Raw genomic sequence first — 22,973 nt, 5'->3', positions numbered from 1 at the left:
GAACAGTATCATCACTGAGAGGAATAGATTTGGTGATGACACTAGGAGAGCTATGATGTACTACTGTGCGTAACACTTCTTCTACGACAGGTAAAAGAAGCTTCTCTCCAATTGAATGCGGATTCCCTGATTTAGCAATTAGTTTGGCAATATTGTAAGAACAAACGAGTCCATCGTCAGCTTTTTGTGTTTGTTTTGTCAGAAAAGAGACGATAGATTTTCTTTGCCTTAATTTGTCTCTTAAAGCTTGAAAGTACGATAGATCTTGGTTCACCTTATCAGGATGCATTTTTTTAAGGTGTTCAGCGAGTCTTGATGGCTTCATCGCCTCGTTAGAGAGTTCTTTCTCACAAATAAGACACAAAGGCTTTTGATCATTATGAGGAGCAGTAATAAAGCCAAATTTCAAATATTCAACTGAATACTGTCTGCACTTTTTCTTTGATGTGTTCTGAGACATAACTTTGGTAACCAAAAAAATCTGAAAAAAAATATACGGTGTTATCAACTTACTATAAATATTAAGAAACCTTACATGCAAACTACCTAATGTAATAACCTAACAATCCTAATTGATAAATCAAAAAACCAGGGGCTCGTAACATAAAGCCGATCGCAAAAGTCGTTTGCATTTGCAAACTTGTAAGTGGCTTTGCGCCTACTTGCAAATGCTTGTAACATAAAGCTTCTTGCTTTGTTTTGTAACCACTTGCTTTATTGATATAGGAAAGTATATCGATGTCAGCGTCGATGCACTTTAACAGCTGCGATCCAGTGGAAAATTCATAGAGATATAAATGGAAATTCGTTTGCTTTCTATAGAAAAATAGAATTCTATTTATATATCTGTGGATTTTCCCTCTGGGAAGGTACCCTGTGGAAACACCATAGCATAGACAGGTGAAAAATATATTAATTGAATTTTTGATAGAATACAATAGATATTTGATTGAATTCTTTTCATAACTCTATATGGTCTTTTTCACCGGTAGATCTATGAACATGATGTCATAGAAGTATTAGGAAATTCCATTGATAACTCTATGGCTTTTTCTTCATTCTCATCGATGAATCATAGAAAGGTGACTTTGCAAGCGCCTCCAGCTGCATGCAAATTTGCGAACGGCTTTGCAAGCGGATTGGAGGTTTATGTTACATTGCCAAAAGCAAGTGGTTGCATTTTTTACGTTTGCGTGTGGCTATGCAAGCAGTTGCAAGAAAAGACGTTTTATGTTACAGGAATGTTTGCAAGTGCTTGCTATATCCTAGTTTGCAAGCAGCTTAGCTGTTATGTTACGAGCCCCAGAAACAATAGGCCAGCTTTATGACTGAACTCTATTAATTTATAACAAGATATTGAAGCACGGATGTTGTAATCTTGTACATCGACTTATACAAAATATTTATTTAAATTCTATATCAATAACAATAGTTCTAACGGTTAGAACGACCATAGAGGTGGTCAAACACTCACCTTATCTTAGGATGGCTGATAGTACAATTAATTTGAAAATCCGTCGATTAACAACATCATCCCGGTGGAAAAAGCCATAGAGTTATCAATAGAATTTTACAATATTTCTATGGAAATCTATTCATAACTCTATGGTAGTAATTACTGGGCATCTCCGACGTCTGACACACAAATGACGATCTGTAACGTGATTGGCTGTTCAGACAGAAGGGAAGGACGTATCCGAAACTGGCATTTTCGCTCGTCAGATGTGCCAAGGACGCCTAAACTCTAAGGAAGAAGACCCAGCAACCCCAACAGCACAGCCATAGAAATTTAAATAGAATACCGTAGAAATTTGATCACCTTTCTATGAGATTCTATTGAAATTTCTATTCCTTGTGCTACTGGGGAAGCCTCCATTCCTGGCGCAGTGAAAGGAGGCTGACTCACACAGCAGTCACTGCGCGCGGCAAACACTAGACCCCCAGTAGCACATCCATAGAAATTTGAATAGGATATCATAGAACTTTGATCAGCATTCTATGGGATTTTATTGAATTTTCTATTCCTTGCGCTACTGGGGACGCAATGTTAAACCCAAGACTGACTAAGGAAGTGCACATTCGCTCGTATGAAAGCCATGTTTCCAACAGCAACGATCGGTGTTGCAGGTTTGCCCGCGTGCCGCGCGCAATGACTGCTGTGTGAGTCCGCCTAGTCACAGAACAAGTAATAAATAGAATTTGTTCAATGCCCCCTTCTGTACGTTCAACGCCCCCATGTAAGGCGGAACTTCCTACCGCCCCTCTTACACTTCTTTAACGTCCCCCAAGGGGGCGGTACGGACCACTTTGAGAAACACTGATTTAGAGGCTTTTCAAGCTGAACAGCTTCAACTAAAACCTATAACTTAAACCTGTGATTGCTTCTCTACTCTGTTTTCAGTCTAACTATATGCAAAACTTTACTATTTTATAGGGTTTACTTTATTTTCCCCTGGTCAGTTTTAATTGTTAAGGGTTAGGATTCTAATATCGAACCTCTTATAGTTAATATGCAAAAGCACGTGATGATTAGAATTGGACACAATACTTAAGGTACAGAACCTGAACCAGAGTAGAATAAAAATATTGCTTTCTCTGTTTGGAAGCTGTTTTATTTAAATAGAGCCTGAAAATTACACAGCTGATTGATTCTGGCTGACTTTAAAAAGCTAATGGATGAGTCTGATTAATGTTTAGGTGAGAGACCACCATGACATTTCAGGAAATTTCAGGAGAAAGCAGTAGTTGAGCACTTCTGTGTCGTTGCCAAAAAAAGCCTCAGAGAGGTATTCATGAACTCATAGGAGTCAAGCTTGATTCAAAGGAAGCATAGCTTGATATAAAGGAAGCATAGCTTTTAACATTTATATGTACTCTGTTTGCAGCAATTTCATGCTGTGATTCATATTCTGCTCTAATGATTCATATTGTTAAACTAATTCTCCAAGCTTATAGTTGTGCATTTTTCTAAATATAATTGATTTCATTCTTCTAAATATAAGAAATTGTGTTTGTACTGCTTTTCTAATTTTCTAGGATATTAAAAATCATTCTGAATTTTCTTTGTCTTCTAGGTCTTAATTAGAGAGCTAATTTGATGTAGTGGTTAAGGCACCAGACTAAAAATCGGGAACTTGAGTTCTAGTCTCACTGTAGGAACAAATCCAATTGGGTAATGTTGGGCCAATCACTTCCATTAAGTCCTTGGAAGAAGGCAATGGCAAGCCATTTTGCCAAGAAAAATGCAGGGACATGTCCTGGCAGTTACCAGGAGTCAACATTGACTCGAAGCCCCACCCCATTCCACCCCGTCTTAATTGTTCATCTAATCTTGCGATATCTACAGTTTAGTAAGATTTCCCTTTCAAGTCATTAGGAAAAAATATTGAGCGTGAGCCCAGTACCAAACCTAGTAATACTCCATCTAATCATTTCTCTATTTTGGAATCATTAAATAGTCTTTGGAGGTAGTTCTCCAGTAGATTAAGCTAATGATTAAAAAATTGCTCCACAATACTTTATTTCTCACATACTGTATATAGCAATTGTTAATTGATTCTGCAAGTTTATTCAATGCATCTTTTGAAGTTCCTAGATCTGGTTCAACTAGATGCAGAGAACTATACTTATTCAAATCTTTTTAGGTTTTCTTGGTCCATTTTTCTATGAGCCTAAAACCCGGATTTTTTTTATCATGTCTGATTATCTTTTGTGCCATTATCATTCTAGAATCCATATTGGATGCTAGAATCTTGGATATGCGAAAGAACATGGCAAAATCCAGTAAAGCATGCATCAGTCATTCCCACATCATCTTAAAAAATCATTTTGTGCTTGGGCTCTAACCTCATTGTTTTATAGTACTTAGATAAAGTGGCAATATTTGGTAACTTTTAGGAAAGTAATATATTTTTATATCTATTTTGCATAGATTTCTTCTATTCTTTTCAAATTCCAAAAGGGTAAAGTTTTGAAATGAAGAATATTCGTGTTAAAAATAATCTTAAACATTGTATTGTGCGACATGCTCCTGGCTTCTGTTAAGAATGTTAATATTTATCAATATGGCATTAGACAGTGTTTTCATGCTTGTCTTAATTTAACAATAAATTGCTTAATTATCCTATGTGGGCGTTTTATATCAAGATTCATTTATCTGCTTTTAATTTTAAAAAATGTTTGTGAATCTGAAATAAAAAGTGCTCTGACCTTTAATAACATTTATTCATTGCTTTTTTCTAATGATGTCTACATTTATATTAATCTATAATATGACATTTATAAAATATATCAGACATGCCATAGCAATATATTTCTGTGACTTGCTTGTTAGCAGAAATACATTATTTAATACATGAATAGTGGCATCTGTATATAAATCCTAGAATATCATTGTACAGATTTTTAAAAAAATAAATTAGGGTAGGTCCAGGACACAGCAATTAACACAACAGAAGACTTCTAACATTGAAGGAATTACGCACATTTGATTTCTGTTAAATAATAAAGGAAAAAAGGGATGGGATGAACTGCCAGTAAAAGCATATAATAATTATGCAAGCTTCAGTTCTCCCTTATCTAACAGGCTAAGAAAGGCAATTTAAAAATAATCAAAGGCTCAACTTTTAGGGTTATAACTTTCTAGAGTTTACAGTTGTGTAGTTTGCATCTCTATTTAGTTGCCAATCAAGGTATTGTAAGTGGCTTCCCTACAGCAAAATAGGCTTGAGGTAGCCTAAATTAAACCTTCCTATTATAAGATATCATTGTTTTTTTTTTTAAAAAAAGCTCCTTACTTTAAAGTGTGATTTTTAGTTTTAAGAATAATGAAACTATGAATATAGAATATAGAAAAATATAGAGTTATATCCAAGCAGCTATTTTTTCCAACTTGGAAGAGGGTATGGCAGGATTAATAAAAAACTGAGGAGGCAAACAAAATTAATTTCAGAGCTGTTTATCCTCTTTCCATTATTTGATTTTGAAAAACCTGCAATAGAGAAAGTATGGAAGTGCCTCACTCCTGTGAAAGTGCAGTGGTAAGGCCTAGGTGTACCTTTTACTTTTAAAGGGCCCCTTCATGTAACAGTAGGAGATTAGCCTAGAGATGGGTGAACATGGAGGCTATGTTAAGTCCCTGTAAAGCAGAAGTGTTTGCCATCCGCCAGTGAAGATTTCTGCAGCATGCACAGCACAAACCAGGAGTGAGTCAAGTCTTTGCCTGACACCTTTTCCTCCACTCTTCTTGGTCTTTTGCAGTTGGAGGAGGACAGGCATTCTCAACACTCTCTCCCGAGGTACAGCCCCCTAAGAAGACTGGCGTCCTCCGTTTTCTCCTCCTCAACCCTGGAGACAGAACAGTACCCTCACCTTGGCGGCACTTTCATACAGCGCAGCCGTTCGGCGGAGAGCAGCCCTGTGCGCATGCCCCACCGCAGGCACATGCCCCTCACAGCAGGAAACCACAGACTTATGCCTTCTGTCCTCCGCATTTCCAGATCCCAGCTCCAGCAGGTGTGGGCCCGCTTCACACACAAAACATAGCCTGCACTGGGGAAAGCAGCAGCCTTTGTAATGCAATAATAAAGCCCACCTTCCCCATTTGTCACCATTTAATGCAATATTGAATCCCAGTCGACTTTTGGCCTAGAAGGTATTGTAAATGTCTAAATCCCCTGCCAAGAAAAGGACTCAGAACACGTGACTCTCTCTAATTCTCCACTACATGGTTGAGAGGCTCATCAAAAGTACAGCTAGAATTGCATATAGCTTATTAAATGCTGGTCACCGTAGAGTACCGCAAGGGGATGGTGTGAAACAGTGGGGTAGCAAGTATGAGGCTGTAACAGTGACTACAATTAAGATACGGTAGTGAGGCTTGAGCAAATAGACAACACAGACATGAGAGAGAGTGAGCTATCTTTACACTAAGATAAAATCACTGCAGAGTTTTGTGTTGATCTGCGCAGATGTTGAGGCCTTCTTTTCACATTTGACTCTTGTTAATTTAAGTAAACAAGCATGAGAAATTGGAGTCAGCTGGTAAGAAGGATTCACAGATGCATATTTTAAAAATTGCAATGTCAAAAATCACTGCCTTTTTACTACGGTTTCTGTACCACAGTCAAATTGCACATCTCGCTTCCCTTTGAGTTTGCCTTTACTTTGCAACTCACACTGTAAAGCTTGAGCTGAATCCCCAGCTCAGCCTTTCAGGCATGAGGATATAATAGACATGATCCATGATTTTATCTTGATCCATAGTGTCCATGCAATGAATGCTATGAAGGTATCTAATCTTTAGGAACTGTTTGCCTGCCAGTTTCCTGGCCTGGCTTAGTGCAGTCTTGATATTAAAATTATTGTGTTACTGTGTTAAGAAGGAACTAGCTGATTTATGAAGAGATTAATTATATTTAGTTAGAAGATCCCCCCCCACTTTTTTTCTTTCAATACTTATTTCATCTGTCAGTTTTTGGGACAATGTAAGAAAAAAAAGAATTTGTTAGAAACCCACTTGCTTTTAATTAGATAAAATTCTTTTAAATTGTGGTCCTTCATCCATTAGTCAGAACCTGGGTTAAAATTCATATCTGAAATGCTCAAGCATGTCATTGCTATAGACTTTCAGTTAAGCAGAAAAGAGACTAATTGTAAAACAATAATAAAGAATGAAAGAAATTTATTGAGTAATGTACCATTTTGAAATTTCCATTATGGAACTTCCATGGAATTTTCTGGGATTACAGGTATTTGCATTATGAATTCAGTATAACTAAAACTTTTCCACAGAAATTTGGAACTTCAATTTATCAGAAACTTGAAGTAGACTTCCAAATCAGAATTGACTTAAACCTTTTACTTCATATTGAGTTTTTTTTTTAAATAGTCTGGGTTTTTTTTCCAGATATAGCATGAAAGTTCAATTATATTTTCCAATGTTTCCTGTACTTAGGAGGGGTAGAATTGTCTAAGCACAAGCTGGCATGCTTCCCCCATTAAGTTATGTTTATTGTCACAACATTTCATAGTTATTACTCTTAGCTGATGGCAGTTTTGTTGGTCTAGTAGATCTCTCATATTTGCTATATTAGTAAGAATAGAATAGCTAAGGCTGGATGTAGGAAATGTATGTCCTATTTTACAGATAACAGTCCTGCATTTGAAGACATCCTCTGTAAAAAGGGCTATCTCCAAATTTAATGTAAACAAATGTAACCCAAAGAAGGAATAGCCCAGGGTGTTGAAATTTCGCATTAGCACCTGCCCAAAAGACTGTGCAGGCACAAGTCTCTTATCAGTCTTCCCTAATATGTTGAGATTATGTAGTTACTTTTAAATTATGACAATGATTTCTACAGGTGCATACAATACACATAAGCACATGTAAAGTTCATGTAAATTTGTGTTCTTTTTTGCCTCTTTGTTAGTAATATCTAACTGTCAGCTCAGGTGTCAACAACAGTCAAAGAAAGCTTTGCTCCCCATGTAATGCTTTTCCTTCATAGTATGTCTTAATAGATAACAGTCACAATCTTGTGATTTAGTGGAATGGAAACTAAACAGTACAAATTTGTAGAGGGAAAAGTTAGTTACATTATATTTAATCCAAAGATTATGTAATTTCGGTGTTTTATATCTTCAATCCAAAGGCAACATGCATGCTTAAACACAGACCTATCTTGGCATCAACTGGAAAGGATTATTTTTAAAATGCCATACTAACAAATCTTTTTTGGCACCTGGCTTGCTTTCAAGAAGTGAATGAAGTCTAAAATGGTGGCACCAATTTAGAATTTCAGCATACTGGTGCAGGTTATCATTTTCCTTTCACCTCCCAAAAAAGCATATTCAGCAAAAAATTCTGATGTAGATGTAGAGCAAAACAAAAAGCACAAAAGTGGCCCATAAAATGCCCTGCTCTAATGGTTGCACAGGTCCTATTTATGACCTTGTTCAGGACAGGTGGGTAGCCTGTAGATACAACAATAGAAAGCTGATTATGCAAATCAACTTTATTATTGAAAGCAAAATTAATTAATAAGCTTTTTGATACACATATCAGTATAAATGATCAGTGTCTAGAATTTAGAGAGAAAGGATAAAATTACAGTTAACCTGTGGAATGAATGACTTGTGGTCTGAAAGATGATGGAAAAGAAACAATTCCCTATATAACAGTCATGTGGCCATGTGGTCAGAGGCCAACATAATTCTGATATGTGTTTAGAGTCCTTCTGGACACAAATAATAATTAAGATACAGTAAGTCTAATAAAAAATGTGTATTACTTTTGAACGTATTTACAATGCCCTTATTAAAGATAAGCCTTTAAGATGAAAACTTTCAAATCCAAATAAAGAATTTGCGAATTCTCCTAATTAATTAATTAATTAATTAGTCAATCTTATATACCAATCCAACTTTAACTCACTTTGAATAGTTTGTATATTTCTTATCAGATTGCTTTTTAAATGAAAACCATAATACAAGCCCATTGTATAATGTATGAAACGAGCTTCAAAATATAGACATGCGAGAATATTTAATATTCTCAGACTTACTGTTTTCCAATCAAAGAATTTTAAGATTTGTTTATTTATTAAATTTATTGGCCGCCCCTCTTACCACAGGGTAACTGGGCAATTTACAATATTAAAAAGCTAAAACTATACAAAACATATACACAATACAAATAATATACTAAAATATACAAATATAAATACTCAACCCTAACTAAAAGATGGGGAGGTAGAAGTAGGATGAGTTGTGGTGGTGGTGGTGGGGGGAATGGAATCTCTTATTAATTTATCAATCAGCCCCAATGTGAAGTTCTTTCCTCAATTGTGGACCTGAGCCAACTGGCAGGGCCAAGTCTTTTAGCTCTTGGAGAAGGTCAGGAGGGTTAGAACCAACCTCACTCTAGGGGGCAAGATGTTCCAAAGGGCGGGAGCAATCGCAGAGAGGTAATGTTTAAGTAATCTGAACCCATGCCATGAAGGGCTTTAAAGGTGACTACCAACACCTTAAATTGCACCTGGAAGCAAAATAGCAGCCAGTGCAGCTCGCGGAGTAGTGATGTTACATGGGCCACTTTTCGGGCCCCAAAAGCTGCCCACACCACTGCACTTGCACCAGCTGTAGCTTCTAAATACTCTTCAAGAGTAGCTCCATGTAGAGTGCATTGCAGTAGTCCAAATGCAAAATGACTAGGTCTTGAATGACTTGAGTGCAGGGACTCAAGAAGATTGCCTCAAGGTCATTTAAATATGTAATATGCTGTTTGGAATGTTCTGGTGTGGTCACAGTCCCTACATCCCTTTGTAATCTTAATTTTACTTGAGAATTCTACCTGCTTTTAAAGGCTTACAAAATATATTTACATTTTCATCAAGCCATTCATATGTTTTTAAAAGCATTTCTTAAGTGCTGTAAGACATGGTATAAACATTATGGAGCAGTACCGTGAAAAGACGTTATGCATCCCCTTAATGTTATTTCCTTGTAACATGTTTTGTGTATTTGCATGTACACAATTTATAGATTTTAAAAATGACTTTGCACTTTAAGGCACAGATTGGTTGCACCTTTCTGCAGCATAATCTTCACTGAACCCATTGTAGCCTACCTCTCAACTTCCCATCATGTCTTGCCACTCTCATAACCACACGTCATGGATAATGAGTGTTGTGGTTTAGCATATCTGCAAGGGTCCCAGTTGGACAAAAGTCTGAAACTGTACTATAGTACATTCTAATCTCCAATGATATTATATAGTATATAAAGTGGCAAGTGAAATGTCAATGTGAGAAGGCAGTTTAGTAAATTATTAAAAACAAAATAAAGACAAGAATAATTTTGAGAGAGCCTATGAGGGATTTATTCCCTTGAGGTTTATTTCATGAATGATGAAAACAGTTCCATTGATCACAATGTGATATGTTATTAAAATAACCCCAGCTGCAAGATAATAGCCAATCGACTTAATGTTTAAAATACCTCATTGATACAACCTTGAATGGTAATGAATGGAGACTGAACCCATTATGCTGCTCTAATTGAAAACTAGTTTTTTGAGTTCAATTTCTAAGATTTCCAGATCTTAATATAATTTATAAAATCTTTTGTATAGGATTCTTAGCTCTGTGTTTCATAATATATATAACACCTCTTTGTCTATGAACTGATTTATCATGTTATTTTTTTTTCTTCAAAACTGCTGAAAGTGACTGGAGTTCTTGAAATCTAAGACAAAAAACATAGCGCTCTAAGAACCCACTGCCTGTAAAAGGCTATTCCCCTATTGAATAGTAGAAATGAACTCATTTTTCTGCTTTCTTCCTTGTTTCTTTCCTTTTACTTCAGGGGTGTCCAAACTTGGCAACTTTAAGACTTGTGGACTTCCAACTCCCAGCTGGCTGGGGAATTCTGGGAGTTGAAGTCCACAAGTCTTAAAGTTCGCAAGTTTGGACACCCCTGTTTTACTTCATGTTCAATCCATAGATTTTTGCCTAGTTTTCCTCAATTTACATCCTCACAATTTTTGTTCTCTTTTCTTCCTTTATCTGTTGCATACTTTGTTTTCTTTCTTCCGCGTTTCCCTTTTTTAGGGATGTTTCTGCCTCTGTTACATTAATATCTAGAATTCTGCATAAATGTTCCTGAATCTGTTTCCAGACTATTTTTTTCTTATAATCATAGTTCTAATTCCCAACCTCCTTTTAAAGGTGCTTGCTCCTTATGAATCACAATGTTTGTGAAGACAATTGCACAGCCAATGATTTTGGGCTGGAAGGTGATACAATAAGCAAATGATGTATATATGATAATATATTGGCTTTTTATAGTGTGTTTCATCCAAACTGTTCTAAAGTGCTTTACAAAACGTGCACAATATATGCAGTACACACATAGTATTTATTTATTTAACACAGCTGCTCCATAGTGATTTTTAAAAGCTTGGTTCTGCTATCTGTGATAGTAAAATAGGATTACATTCAAAGCTTCTTATGCTGCTGCTAAACACCAATTAGTAATAGATTGTGGCCAGATAGTTAAATTGATATTCTAGAGATGATACAAGAAAGATGAGTACAAACTAGATTTGGTTTAGGCTCCAAGGATGTTATTCTGATTGTAGAGAAAGACATCCAGTCATTTCCAAAGAAGGTCAGGATCTTGTTTTACATATCTATGGAGTTATTCCATAGATCTACTACTGTGAATCCACTAATATGGATTTGTGAACTAGCTTCTATTTTTCAGTCTTTCACATAAAATAGTCAAAACTTTATAATACTATACTATTTTATGTGAATGTCTAAAAATGAGATTATAGTTAAGCACTTTCATTTTTTCCTTACTGAATTGTAGTGAAACTTCCCTCATTTTCCATTATTCTTAATTAAATCCCTTAGTATAAGAATATTAGAATAAGAGGGGAAATGTTTACCTTGTGTATTCATATGTTGTGGGTTTGGGATCAAATCGACTATTAAAAGTAGGTTATTTTTTAGCATAAATATATTAGAAATCCTAACAATCAGGTAATTAATTAAATTAATTTTAACTTTAACCAAAACTTTTCTATTTATTTTCAATGTATGAATCTAGATATTTTCTTTAAAGATGCAATATATGTACACATATATTCCAGCTTATTTTGTATGTTGTATTCCAGGACATAATGTAGTCATTGGATATAATCTATCATACCAACTTTAATTAGGGCTTTGCTTTTATGGTCATTCCCTCCCCCTCCAACGAATTTGTATATTAAAAAAGTACTAATTTTTCTTCTACCAGATATTGGGTTAGATCAGTGTTTCTCAAACTTGGCGACTTTAAGTCCTGTGGACTTCAACTCCCAGAATCCCCCAGCCAGCATAGCTGGCTGGGGAATTCTGGGAGTTGAAGTCCACAGGACTTAAAGTCGCCAAGTTTGAGAAACACTGGGTTAGATAAAAATACTGGACAGCACCCTTTTTCTAAGATATTTTTCCTCACTGGCCCAATATCAAATGTTTGTGGTTATTGATGAAGCACTCCTGCCATTCTGAGTAATTCCTTAGTATTTCAGCACCAAATGACACTTTCATCTTTGATTGTATATCTTGTCCATTATTGTTTCTTCTGGTTTTTGATCTATTGATCAACTGAAAGAGTAGCATAGGATCAAAATCAGAGCATTTTGTGCAGACTTTGTTCTCTTGTTTCTCAGTGACTTAGGCCTGAGCTTATGATAGTGCAAGTTGAGAACTGCCTTACTATGTGAGGTCTCATCTTGAAATTAACACTGCAAAAGAAATTCCATCAAATGGAAAACTACTTTTGGCAGTTTTTAGAAGAAACAAAATAATATACTATTCATGGCATGTAGATCATTTTGCTTCTAAATTTCTTATGAAACTTCCTTTTTATAAATCACTACTATCAAAAGCTATCACTCCCTTAAGCACAGGCCTGTGCTGATAAATGAGCTGAAGTTGTTGTTGATGTGCAGCTTCCCATTGCATTTGGATTTGGATTAAACCGTTTGGCGTTGTACTTGCAGATCAAAGTCAATCGCTTTGAAGGGTTAGGTTATCATAATTTTATTTTTGTGAAGTTTTGTACAGCTTGCAATTTATGTTACCTTATTTTACAAGGATTCTTGATAGAAGCTACGTAGTATTGAAAAATGATTTCCTGATTTTGGCTTTCCCTACAATGATATGAAACTGGTAAAGAATATTTTTTTGTTGCTAGTTTTGGTAAGTAACAGTTGGTCAAGCTCCTTTTATTGTTAGACTTCTGTATATTGAATCATGGTAACATTTAGTTCTGCTTTTGCAGTTTCACAACAGCACAAGGATAACATTTATAGTAAATGGTTTTAACACTCCATTTGGTGTATTGGTAGTCATTGTAGTATTCAAACTATTGAAAAAAATGATATAATGAATGTAACACACACAAGCTGCTATAATTATGTAACTTGGAGTTGAAAGTTGATCTCAATTTTTGCATTAACCTGCATGTAATTTAACATTCAGAATCAAATTTATGATCTATTTTTTTTAACAATGTACTACGCTTTCTGTTGAATCCTGTCTCTTCAGTGTACCTAGCTTAATTATATCTTCTTTGTAATAAATCACAGAGCTTCCTTATCAATAAATCATCACAAATGCAGGCAAACTATCTCTAAACATAAAATGCATCTACATTGCAAAAGCTGTTCCATGTAACAATAGAATAAGAAGGATGCTCAAAGGACACTTACTTGCCCCTTCACTTTGGTCCTTCCTGAGAAAAACAGAGCTTGCTTATACTTGGCCATATCTCTGTACCAAAAAGATACTAATATTTTCAGAATATTTTACAGTTTATTACTTCTCCCCAAGATTGGAACAAATATTGTTAATGAAATTTCTCACCTTCTCTGTCTTCCAATAGTTTCCCCACCCCCTCAAACCTCTGCAGGTAGAACCATAGCAATATATGAAAGAGTTTCAAAATAAAAGGATTGACTGCATGAAAGGCATATTTAATAAGGGATTAATTTCAGTGCTTCTGATTCATACAATCTAGATCGCAGTGTACTTTAGCCTGCCAGTAGTGGTAGCCATGGTTGCTAACATTGTGCAAGGCTACATTGATGAATCAGGAACACAGGAAACATATTGGGACCTATCGCTAACTATAAATGGAAGAACAGCTTTTGAAAGCTATCAAACAATACATGTGTCCAGAATCTAGAATACTAAATTAGTGAGAATGGAGATTACAGTGCAATCCTGCAAGGGCTGGATTTGTATTTTACAAAGCAGATATCCTACAAACTCTTTAACAACATCTTGAAATTCTAGATTTGCCAAATCTGCAAGTTCTAAATGAATAACATATTCTGCCTGCAAAGGATCATACCAGTTTCAGGATATACTAAGCTCATGCTTATTAATTCTTGTGGGAGCTGGATTGTTATTTGTTGAAATACATCTGCATTTCTCAGGACTAAGGCATTTTCTAGTTTCTTATGCCTGAGATCACTTGATGTAACTTGTGTTGTGTTTCTTGGGCTTTCTAGATTTCTCTTATAATCATCAGCACCCTCAGGGACTAGAGTATCTTTCTTTTGCCTTATCCTAAGCCCAAACACTTGCTGCTACTGTTTATTGTGGGTAAGCAGTTGGCAGTACTAAGACTTTGAAGGTGAGAAGGATTGGATAATTTTTTCCCTTCTGTTTACACACTGGTCCCAATATGTGTAGAAATACAACAGTGATGATTTTATAGGATCAGTGTGCATACAAATAACTAATTTCTAACTACAGTTTGACTTAATGGTGGAATCATATTCTTTTTCTCTAGAGTAAAACCCCTCCTTCTCACATACACACACATCTTACTCTGGCTGTGCAATCAAAACCTCTTCTCTCTTGTCCCAAGCATAAAGACCAAAAGTCACATTCCAAAATGATGAGGCTACAACAAGAACAGAATTTTATTTTATTTCCATTTAAATGTAATAAAAAATAAATGTGATTAATATAATTATTCCCCAATCATATAGTTTTCTTATAGTATTTGAGGCTTTTGAAGAAAGCACTGAAAACTTGCAGGGGTGAAAGTGTGACACACTGTCCTGGGGCCTCAATTGTGCATATAACGGACTTCTAATGTCTATTTTTTAATTTTAAGGGTCATCACTTCTCAGCTAAACCAGAGTGTCAGTCAGTATTGATGTATTTGTTGGATGCTCTTTAAAAAGAAATTTAGAAAGAATGGAATTCATGTTAGAAAATGAATGCTTGGTCTAGCAGTGAAGATGTCATATTACATTTGCACCAGTTTTTTGTCCTATGGCAGCATACTATCTTGGTGTGTTTTTCCAAACATCCAAGTTTGTTTTGTGTTGCTTTTTTCTTATATGGAGTGCCAATTCTTAATATTTTAAATATCTTTTTAATGAAAACCTCAGGAATTTGAATCATCCCGGTGTTACTGCAGACTGATACATATATATTTAGCATCGACTGAAAAAGGCCTAAAACCCTTCTTGGGAGAGTTATGAGGTATAACTTTATTGTGGCATAGCAGGAATTAATTTGGAAGGACCAAGTTACCAGAAGGGGTTCAAAAGTTTGTTTTCCCTGAGCCTTTTTATTCTTTGTGTGTGTTGCCTGTTAGAACTGAAGATAATTTTCTGCGCCCCTGCCTTTCACCTTTTTGTACTGACATTGTATAATATGCTTGCACTATTCCCCTGGGCAAACCAAGCATGTAAGAAAAAAAAATGAAGCTTCTTCTTCTTCTTTTTTTTTTTTTGATAAAAGCACTGTATTACTTATGTATATAGAGAGATTAATGGCAAGACAGAACTTGAAATTCTATCTTATGTATAAAAGCATGCACTGAATTACTTGTATGTAGAATATGCTGTAAATGCTGCAGAGTACTGTAAGATCCTACACTTGAAATCACAAATAACAAGCAACTTCATATTTTAAAACAAAACAAGAAACAAAAAAAAAAACCTAAACCGAAGCTGTGCAATGGATTTTGTGCCTTTTTTAAATCCATGTATGTTAATCCAGACAATCGGGGAAAAAAGCTTGTATACTACCAAAACCTTATTAAAGAATCAAAGGCATAACTTGTTGCAGTGTTTTTTTTTAATTTCATTTTTCACCTGACCGTCGCTCTTCTTGTAATGTAAGCTTCAAATCCCAATGCAAACTCTCTTGTTAACACATTGCATTAGCATTGTGGAGGATTTTTATTAGTGAAAGGGAGGGATACATTTTGGATTTAATAGTGAGAAGGATATATCTTATATATCATCATAAGAGGACAGATTTTTATTATGATTTCGGTAATGTTTTCTCCCTTCCTCATTTCTCTGACTTCCTATTAGGCCTTGGGACAGAGAGAAACCAGTAGAGTAAAGTGTCAGCCTAAGAAAACAATTAATGGTTTGATGCTTGTGGAGTAAGCTACTCTTTCTAAATGGGGAGGGCAATGAAACGCAATACTGACTAAGGCAGTGATGAAGAGAGCAACAACAACTAGACGTGCCAGGGTATCAAGTATCTGAGTATCTGAGTTTGGTACTTGTGTAAAGGTAAACATTCTGGTCAAAAGCATAATGAAGATCAAAGTTCCATCTTTAACTGCAAATTGCACATTTCTCAAAAATATCTTTGCAATTGAAGACCCCACAGTTATTGATGAAAGTGTGTCCCCCTTGTTTCTGTGGTTGGCATCAATTGTGACCTCAGGATAGGAGAAAGGAATGGTATTATCTGAGAAGCTCTGATAGCTTTCAGAGCCCCTGTGCTGTAGATAACTAGATACCAGATATTTATGGTTGAGGTGGGGTTCTAGACAGCAGCTGGATTTGCTGCTGCTATACTGGCCTTTGTGTTGTAAAGTGAACACATATCTGAGCTGCTGGATTCCATTGCTGGTCTGACAGTTGAATTCCTCAAGCTGATGCAAAGCTGCTTCCAGTTAGCATTTAATTTGGGGCTCATCAGGAATTCATGGTCACCATGCCCTCCATGAATCTGACCCAAATTATTGACCCAATGCATGCTGAAGATCACATGCTAGATTTTTTTTTGTCTTGAGATATTCGGGGGCGGGGCGGGGTTGGCAGTGTCATCAGTCCTTTGTCATGATCAGAGCAATCAGATGGCCTTTTGGTTTACTGCTGCTACTTTTCCCTGGAAGAAGGTAAGACTTGTCAGATCTACCTGCCCCAAGTGTTTAAGAGACTCTGGAATTTCAGAGGGTATACACCCTATTATTTTTCTTACTTTGCTTTAGAATTATATTACTGAATATTGTTCATGTTGTCTGATCATGTAGATTTCAGCAACTAATTAATTCTTTCTCTTTTAAATGTATAAAGTACACTTAAGTATCTTTGCCTGAACTATGACCTTCAAAACCCATGCAAAAATAATTTGAAGCTTATTCAAACGCTGTACAATAAGTTCATTGGTTTACTTTCTATCAAATCTCTTATGTAACTTATGACCATTCTCATATTATTTGGCAATGAACTCCCCAACCATGTTATGTGAAGGTGTACTTTTTGTTAGGATATCTGTGCGTCACAGATATGGGGATATGGTTTTGTAAAAGAGCCCTTCCAACCCTCAGTTCTTTTTCAACAGCCACAGGATTAATGTCTCTATCTCTTTTATGAAAACCTAATATGTTGTTGCTTTTTGTTTTATTGTCATATCTCCGTTGTCTAAATTTGTTTGCTTTTTTCCAAGCAAGCTTTCAGTGGAATTTTCTGCAGCCCATCAAAAACTCTCTTTTCAACTATATATATGTTTATATTTTATGTATTTATATATAATTAAATATGTAACAACATAAGCAAATTTCTTATTCCTTTAAACTATCTTGAAGCCTATCTTGCTCTCATAAGATGCATGAAATGTATCTATACATTACATCAATCCATGCATACATTAAATGTATCTATAAATTAAAACATGGGAAACCAACACAGAATATATTGCTGGGTTCCACTGTTTTATTATACATACATACAAACATTTCAGAACAGACTGACCACAGCTATGATTTCTTCCATTGCTTCCATCTATATTAGTTCAATATTGAAATTAATAAACTGTGATACGTGTTGGTGCCAATCTTTCATATGTATGATTGCTTCATTGTTCAAACCAATGCATCTTTTGGACAGGGAGATGCTTTATATAACTTTTTGCTAAAGCATCTGCCCCAACCCCAAATTCTATTTGGTAATTGTCAGGTCCAAGGAACTAGATCTGCATGTGAAAGGTTCAAATTGACCAATTTATTGCGTAGAAGAGTCTTCCCAGATTGCTTGCCTACCTTTGGGAACAAACAAACAAAAGTCCCATAGAACGTAGGGTGTGTGTATGTGTTTGTGTGTTTGTGTCTGAGTCAGTCCTAGGTCTCTTGTAGCTGCGCAATGACTAGAGTCCTCCTTGATCTTTCCTCATCTGACTAGGGATTTCACATGGGATAAGAGAACTGTTTGTTAACTGTGTTTTTCAAGTGGTCACTGTACATTCATGTTTGAAAGTTACATATTTTATTGCACCTCTCTGCCCAAATTTTAAATAAATAGTCTTTTCACTGCACTGATAAACGTGTCCGTTTATTCAAAGTACGTTACTACAGGTTGATAACAAAAGATGCTATATTTGGAAGAAAACTGCTTGTCTAACATTGAATTATTATACTATTTGCTGTATGCTATTCACAGTATTTATATAATTCTTAGACAGTATACTATGGATTCCAAATATTTTTATATAATTCAAGAGCACATTCATATTTTAAAAAAAGTTTTGTTTTTAAAATAAAGAGAGAAAAGAAATTAAATTGAACAAAATTCAGTGATAATACATCACTAGATTTAAAAAACCACATGCTTAAAAATAAGTGAAAAATACAAAAAATAAAGTATAATACTTCATTACAACAGTGAACAGTTACAATTCTATATATAATTATCTCATGCAAACATTATGCAAGGTTATCATCTATCAACTATCTGTCTTTTAGAGCTACTGTATTTTGTATAAATAAGACAAATATTTCATTATATTTATATAAACTCCATGTCTGTAGGCAATCTACTCTAGTAGCTAAACAGTTTATCTAGGAGATAAACTGTTTATTTAGGAGATAAACAGATCTTCATTCCATTGAGTAAATAGGGCTATATATTTATTTTTCCAGAGCTATAATATCAGTTCTTTAGCTATAATAAAGGCATGGAAAATCTACTTACACTCCTCAGTACAGTGGTCGGTTCCTACTGGTTTGGACTGGTTCGGCCGAACTGGCGGGTGGTTTGGCTGCCTGGGTTGCTGGAACCGGCCTACCATGCCCCAGAACCAGTTCTCCGGGCAGTGCCATAGGCGCCGCCATCCTGTTTTTCGCTTCTGCGCATGCACAGAACAATTTTATTGTACTGCGCATACACAGTGCGCATCAAGCGTGCCCATAGCGCACCCACAGTGCACCCACAAGCAAACCGGCAGTAGTGCCTGACGGACCCCACCCCTGCCTCAGTTGTCAAATTCCATATATTTACTGTATAATTCAAGGCAAAATTTGCCCAACAGGCAGGGAATCTAAGTGAATACCACCCCTGGTCCAAAGTCAATATTCTCCGTTTTATCCAATTTCTCTACATCATTATCTTCTTCCCAATTTTTAATGTCAGATTTCCCCTTAGAGTCATGAGAAAAAGGATTTTTAAAAAATGTTAGACATTCCATTCCATATCTTCCTGATATAATTATTTCTAGGGATACTAGAATTCTATTATATTTAAATCCTAAAACTGTTCATCTAACAAAAGGTGTTATGTATGCATATTCTTAATCATTCATATCTGCTCTCTGCATTAATATGATTAATTCACCTCCTTTGATGCCTGATCTATCAAATACTTCGAGCTGCTGGAGTGACATGTCAGTAATATGACATGAAAAGTATAACTAGAGCCACTGCTTGGAGCATATGCAATGCAGGGCACACTTCCATAAAATTTTGAAGAAAGTAGCTGTAAAACGTTTCAGGCATTAATTCTACAGAAGTGTATCCCCTGTACATGTGAAAACACAGATAATCACTTGAAGAATCACAGTTACATTAAACAATTTTTGTTACTGTCTGATGTTTAACAAACTGTATAGAAATCTAGTTCTTATTTCTCGTGTAACACTTGCTTCCTACTCATTTCATGAAATATTCATCCATTTTCAGATAGCTTTTTTTTAAAAAATAAAAGTATTTCCACTTCAAAATAATGTCATGTTTGTCTCCCCTATTTCCTGGACATCTGTTTTTTCCTACAGCTTTCCTTTTATTAAATGACCTTTCTGCTACTCTGTGTTGCTAGAAACCATATAATGTTTATCTTTACTGTGTATATTCTCTTTTTAACTGGTTTTCTTTCTGTTCCAGTTACGTTTTTCTTGTTTACAGGATGACCCATGGGCTTTGCTAGGGTATTTACTGAATAATAAGCCTTTTGCATTGTTACCTCTTAGGAGTGTTAATCAGACATCACACTAGTAGGAGGTGAAGGGCAAGTTTTGTTTTTAGTAGCAGCAGGATCGGATTAGTGGGAGGCAGTTGCCTTTCCTTCCTTCCTAAATGTATTAGATCTGGATATTGAAGATGGAGTACTGAAAAAGAATGAGGGGGAATTCTACCAACTGTTCTTCAGGCATCCTAGTAGATACCCTGGGGCTTTAAAGCAGGGTATTGATATCATGTGGTAAGGAATTTGCCATTATGGTGAATACCATTTTTTTCCTGCAGAATCTTTCTTCAAACATAACTTCATTAATTCTTGTTATTTGACAAAACTGGGAAGGGGCATCCTGTGTCTCTGCATAATTTTGAAAGCCCTGCATAAGTAACATTCACATTCAGGACAAATGTTTCTCCCTCAGAGAGCGAAAGATATAAGACCAAGACGGGGTGAAAGGAGACAGTCCTTCTACTTTCCACTCTGATTCTACTTGTTGCGGGGGTCCAAACAGATGCTGTTTCCCTTTCCTCAAGTGATGGGAAGCTGACAGGAAAGGGTCCCCACCTCTTGGTCTCCATTCATTTGTGGTTTTAATTCTCCTGGCTAATTTCAGCTATTACAACATTGCTTATATAGTTTTTAACATTCTGGATAACCAACTATTTTTGTGTGTCTTTTTCCAGGTATTCCCACTGAAACCTTTTGAAATGAATGGTCTCCCCAGGGTGGTGCCTTTAAATTTGCCTTATCAAGATTTCAAAAGGGATGTATCAGAAAATAGGGAAAGATCCAAAATTCTCCAGCGAATAAAAAAAGTGGATTTCTCAAATGTTGTCTTAACTGCCCCTTGTAAACCACCTAACGCTCATCTTCAACTGGCAAATGGCAGATACAAAGAAAAAAAGGAGGAGGAAGAAGAGGAGGAGGAGGAAGAGGAAGAAGAGGAGGATGAAGAACTTGGTAATTTAGGAGAAGAACTTGATATGCAGAGTGATTCAAGCAGTGAAGTGAGTCAAAAAAGTACTGAGCGTAGTCAGGAAGGTGCTCCATCCACTCTTTTAGCAGATGACCAGAAGGAATCCAAGGGTCGAGCATCAGCTGCAGAAGGAGACTTGGAGCTTGAGGAAGGCTCAAAAACATTAGTTCTCTTTTCACCAGGTGACCTGAAAAAGTCTCCTGTGAATACAGATTTGGCTCCTGATGCTGATCTTGGAACTCTTGCTGCACTGACTCCTCAAAGTGAGAAACCTCAGCCTATGGGAAGCCAGCTTGATGTATCTGAGCCAGGAACTTTGTCTTCCATCCTCAAGTCTGAACCAAAGCCTCCTATGTCTGTGGCCACAACCTCCTCCCCTTTTACTAAAGTTGAACGCACATTTGTCCATATTGCCGAAAAGACACATCTAAACATCATGTCTTCCAATGGCCAGCTTATGAGGCATGAGGAATACTCTAATACAGGGCAGTTTGAAGAGATCATCGTTGAGGAAGAATTAGAGGAAAATCAGGTATTGATAGAAAACGGGAGTGTGAATTCAGCGTTGGAAGGGGGAGAAATGGAAAGTTGTGCTTTCTCAGTGAATCATATTGAAACCACCTCTGAAGCTGCAGGAGAACTGGTATTCCTGAATGGTGTTAAAATGGAAGAAGAAGAAGAGGAGCTAGAACTTAAGGACAAACTTATTCCCGAGTCAGATGTGGAAGAAGATAGTAAGTTGATTTCAGAAGAACCTGGCTTTGATAATAAAACCCTTGAAAATGAATCACTTAGACAGGCAGAGTTGCTTCCACATATTCTAGCAGAAACTTCCAAAAAGCCATTGAATGTAAGGTATAGAAGCCGGATTCCTGTCTTGCTGTCTGAAGAAGACACTGGATCAGAAGTTTCAGCTTCACACTCCGGCAAAGAAAGGCTATACAAGAGACTGAAACAACAGGATTTGGCCCGCCTGGTGATGGAGAAAAGGCAAAGCTATCTGTTCAGGTTAGCTTCTGGAGCTTCATCTTCTGCTTCCTCTAGTGATGAGAGGCAGCGGGCTTCAGAAACCTTGTCGGCCACTGGTTCTGAGGAAGATACTCATGATTCAGATGATTTCACCCCAAGGAAGATTGGAAATCAGGAGAGAATTTCCCTGGTAAAGATGGAGGAGAGAGGTTTAAATATAAGGAGCAGAATCCCTCGCCCCATTGTACCTGTAAAGCCACCTGTGATAGAACTAAAATATGGGAGCCCTTCAGCCCTTCCGCCAGCAGCGCAAAGTAGAAGTACCGGTGATGCAACTGGGTCCATAAGGTATGTGGTACTTCTTTCTGATTCAGCAAGCAGTCGGATTTAGAGAGTTACGCTACTTTTGTCCTTGCTGTCACCTCAGCTCCTTCTTTATATTTACCCAGGCTATCTACTAGACTGTAATCGACCAAATTAATATTGCTCTGATGTTAGACATAATTTTAAAATAGGCTGCCTACAGAGCCTTCCCAAACATCCCATGCTTTGCCTTCAAGATTAGATGGAAGTTGGTATTTTCGCATTTAAAAGAGATTCCTTTGGGGTCTTGGAAACTTTTTAAAACCAGATTGGGACACAATAAATTTCTACAGGGGTATTTAGAAATAAAAGATATAAAAAGGACATTTTAGGCAGGAATCACAACTGAAGGAGTAAGTCTACTTTATGGCCTCTTAGTTTAGTATTCCCTACTGCAGATTTTTTCAAGCTTAATGTTGTATACTAGAGGTTCCTATATATAAGGTTGGGGGTAACAATTCTGACATATCTATCAACTGTCTATGACTTTTATTATCTTAGTTACAGTACCTAGCTGCATCTATGTTCTCTAATGTTTACTTTCCTTGCAGGTAGTCTCAACTTACAACTGGTCATTTACTGGTTGAAGTTATTACAGTCTCGGATGGGATGTTTTAC

The 22,973-nt window shown here is 36.3% G+C and overlaps 1 protein-coding gene across 3 annotated transcripts in view; it reads left to right on the top strand.

Annotated features, from left to right (window-relative positions):
• TTBK1 (tau tubulin kinase 1) overlaps positions 1–22,973 on the top strand; it is a 113,071-nt gene that overhangs the window by 84,353 nt on the left and 5,745 nt on the right. For 2 of the 3 annotated variants that reach the window (XM_081940763.1, XM_081940765.1), the window contains 2 exons: positions 5,260–5,514; positions 20,731–22,340. In XM_081940763.1, the coding sequence (XP_081796889.1) occupies positions 5,260–5,514; positions 20,731–22,340 (1,865 nt within the window). The remainder of the gene's footprint in view (positions 1–5,259; positions 5,515–20,730; positions 22,341–22,973) is intronic. The other variant, XM_081940764.1, reaches the window with a different exon arrangement.

The sequence above is a fragment of the Natrix helvetica genome (assembly GCF_964273705.1).
Source record: "Natrix helvetica genome assembly, chromosome: 2".
NCBI classification, from domain to species: domain Eukaryota; kingdom Metazoa; phylum Chordata; class Lepidosauria; order Squamata; family Natricidae; genus Natrix; species Natrix helvetica.
This window is presented reverse-complemented; position numbering and strand designations above follow the sequence as displayed.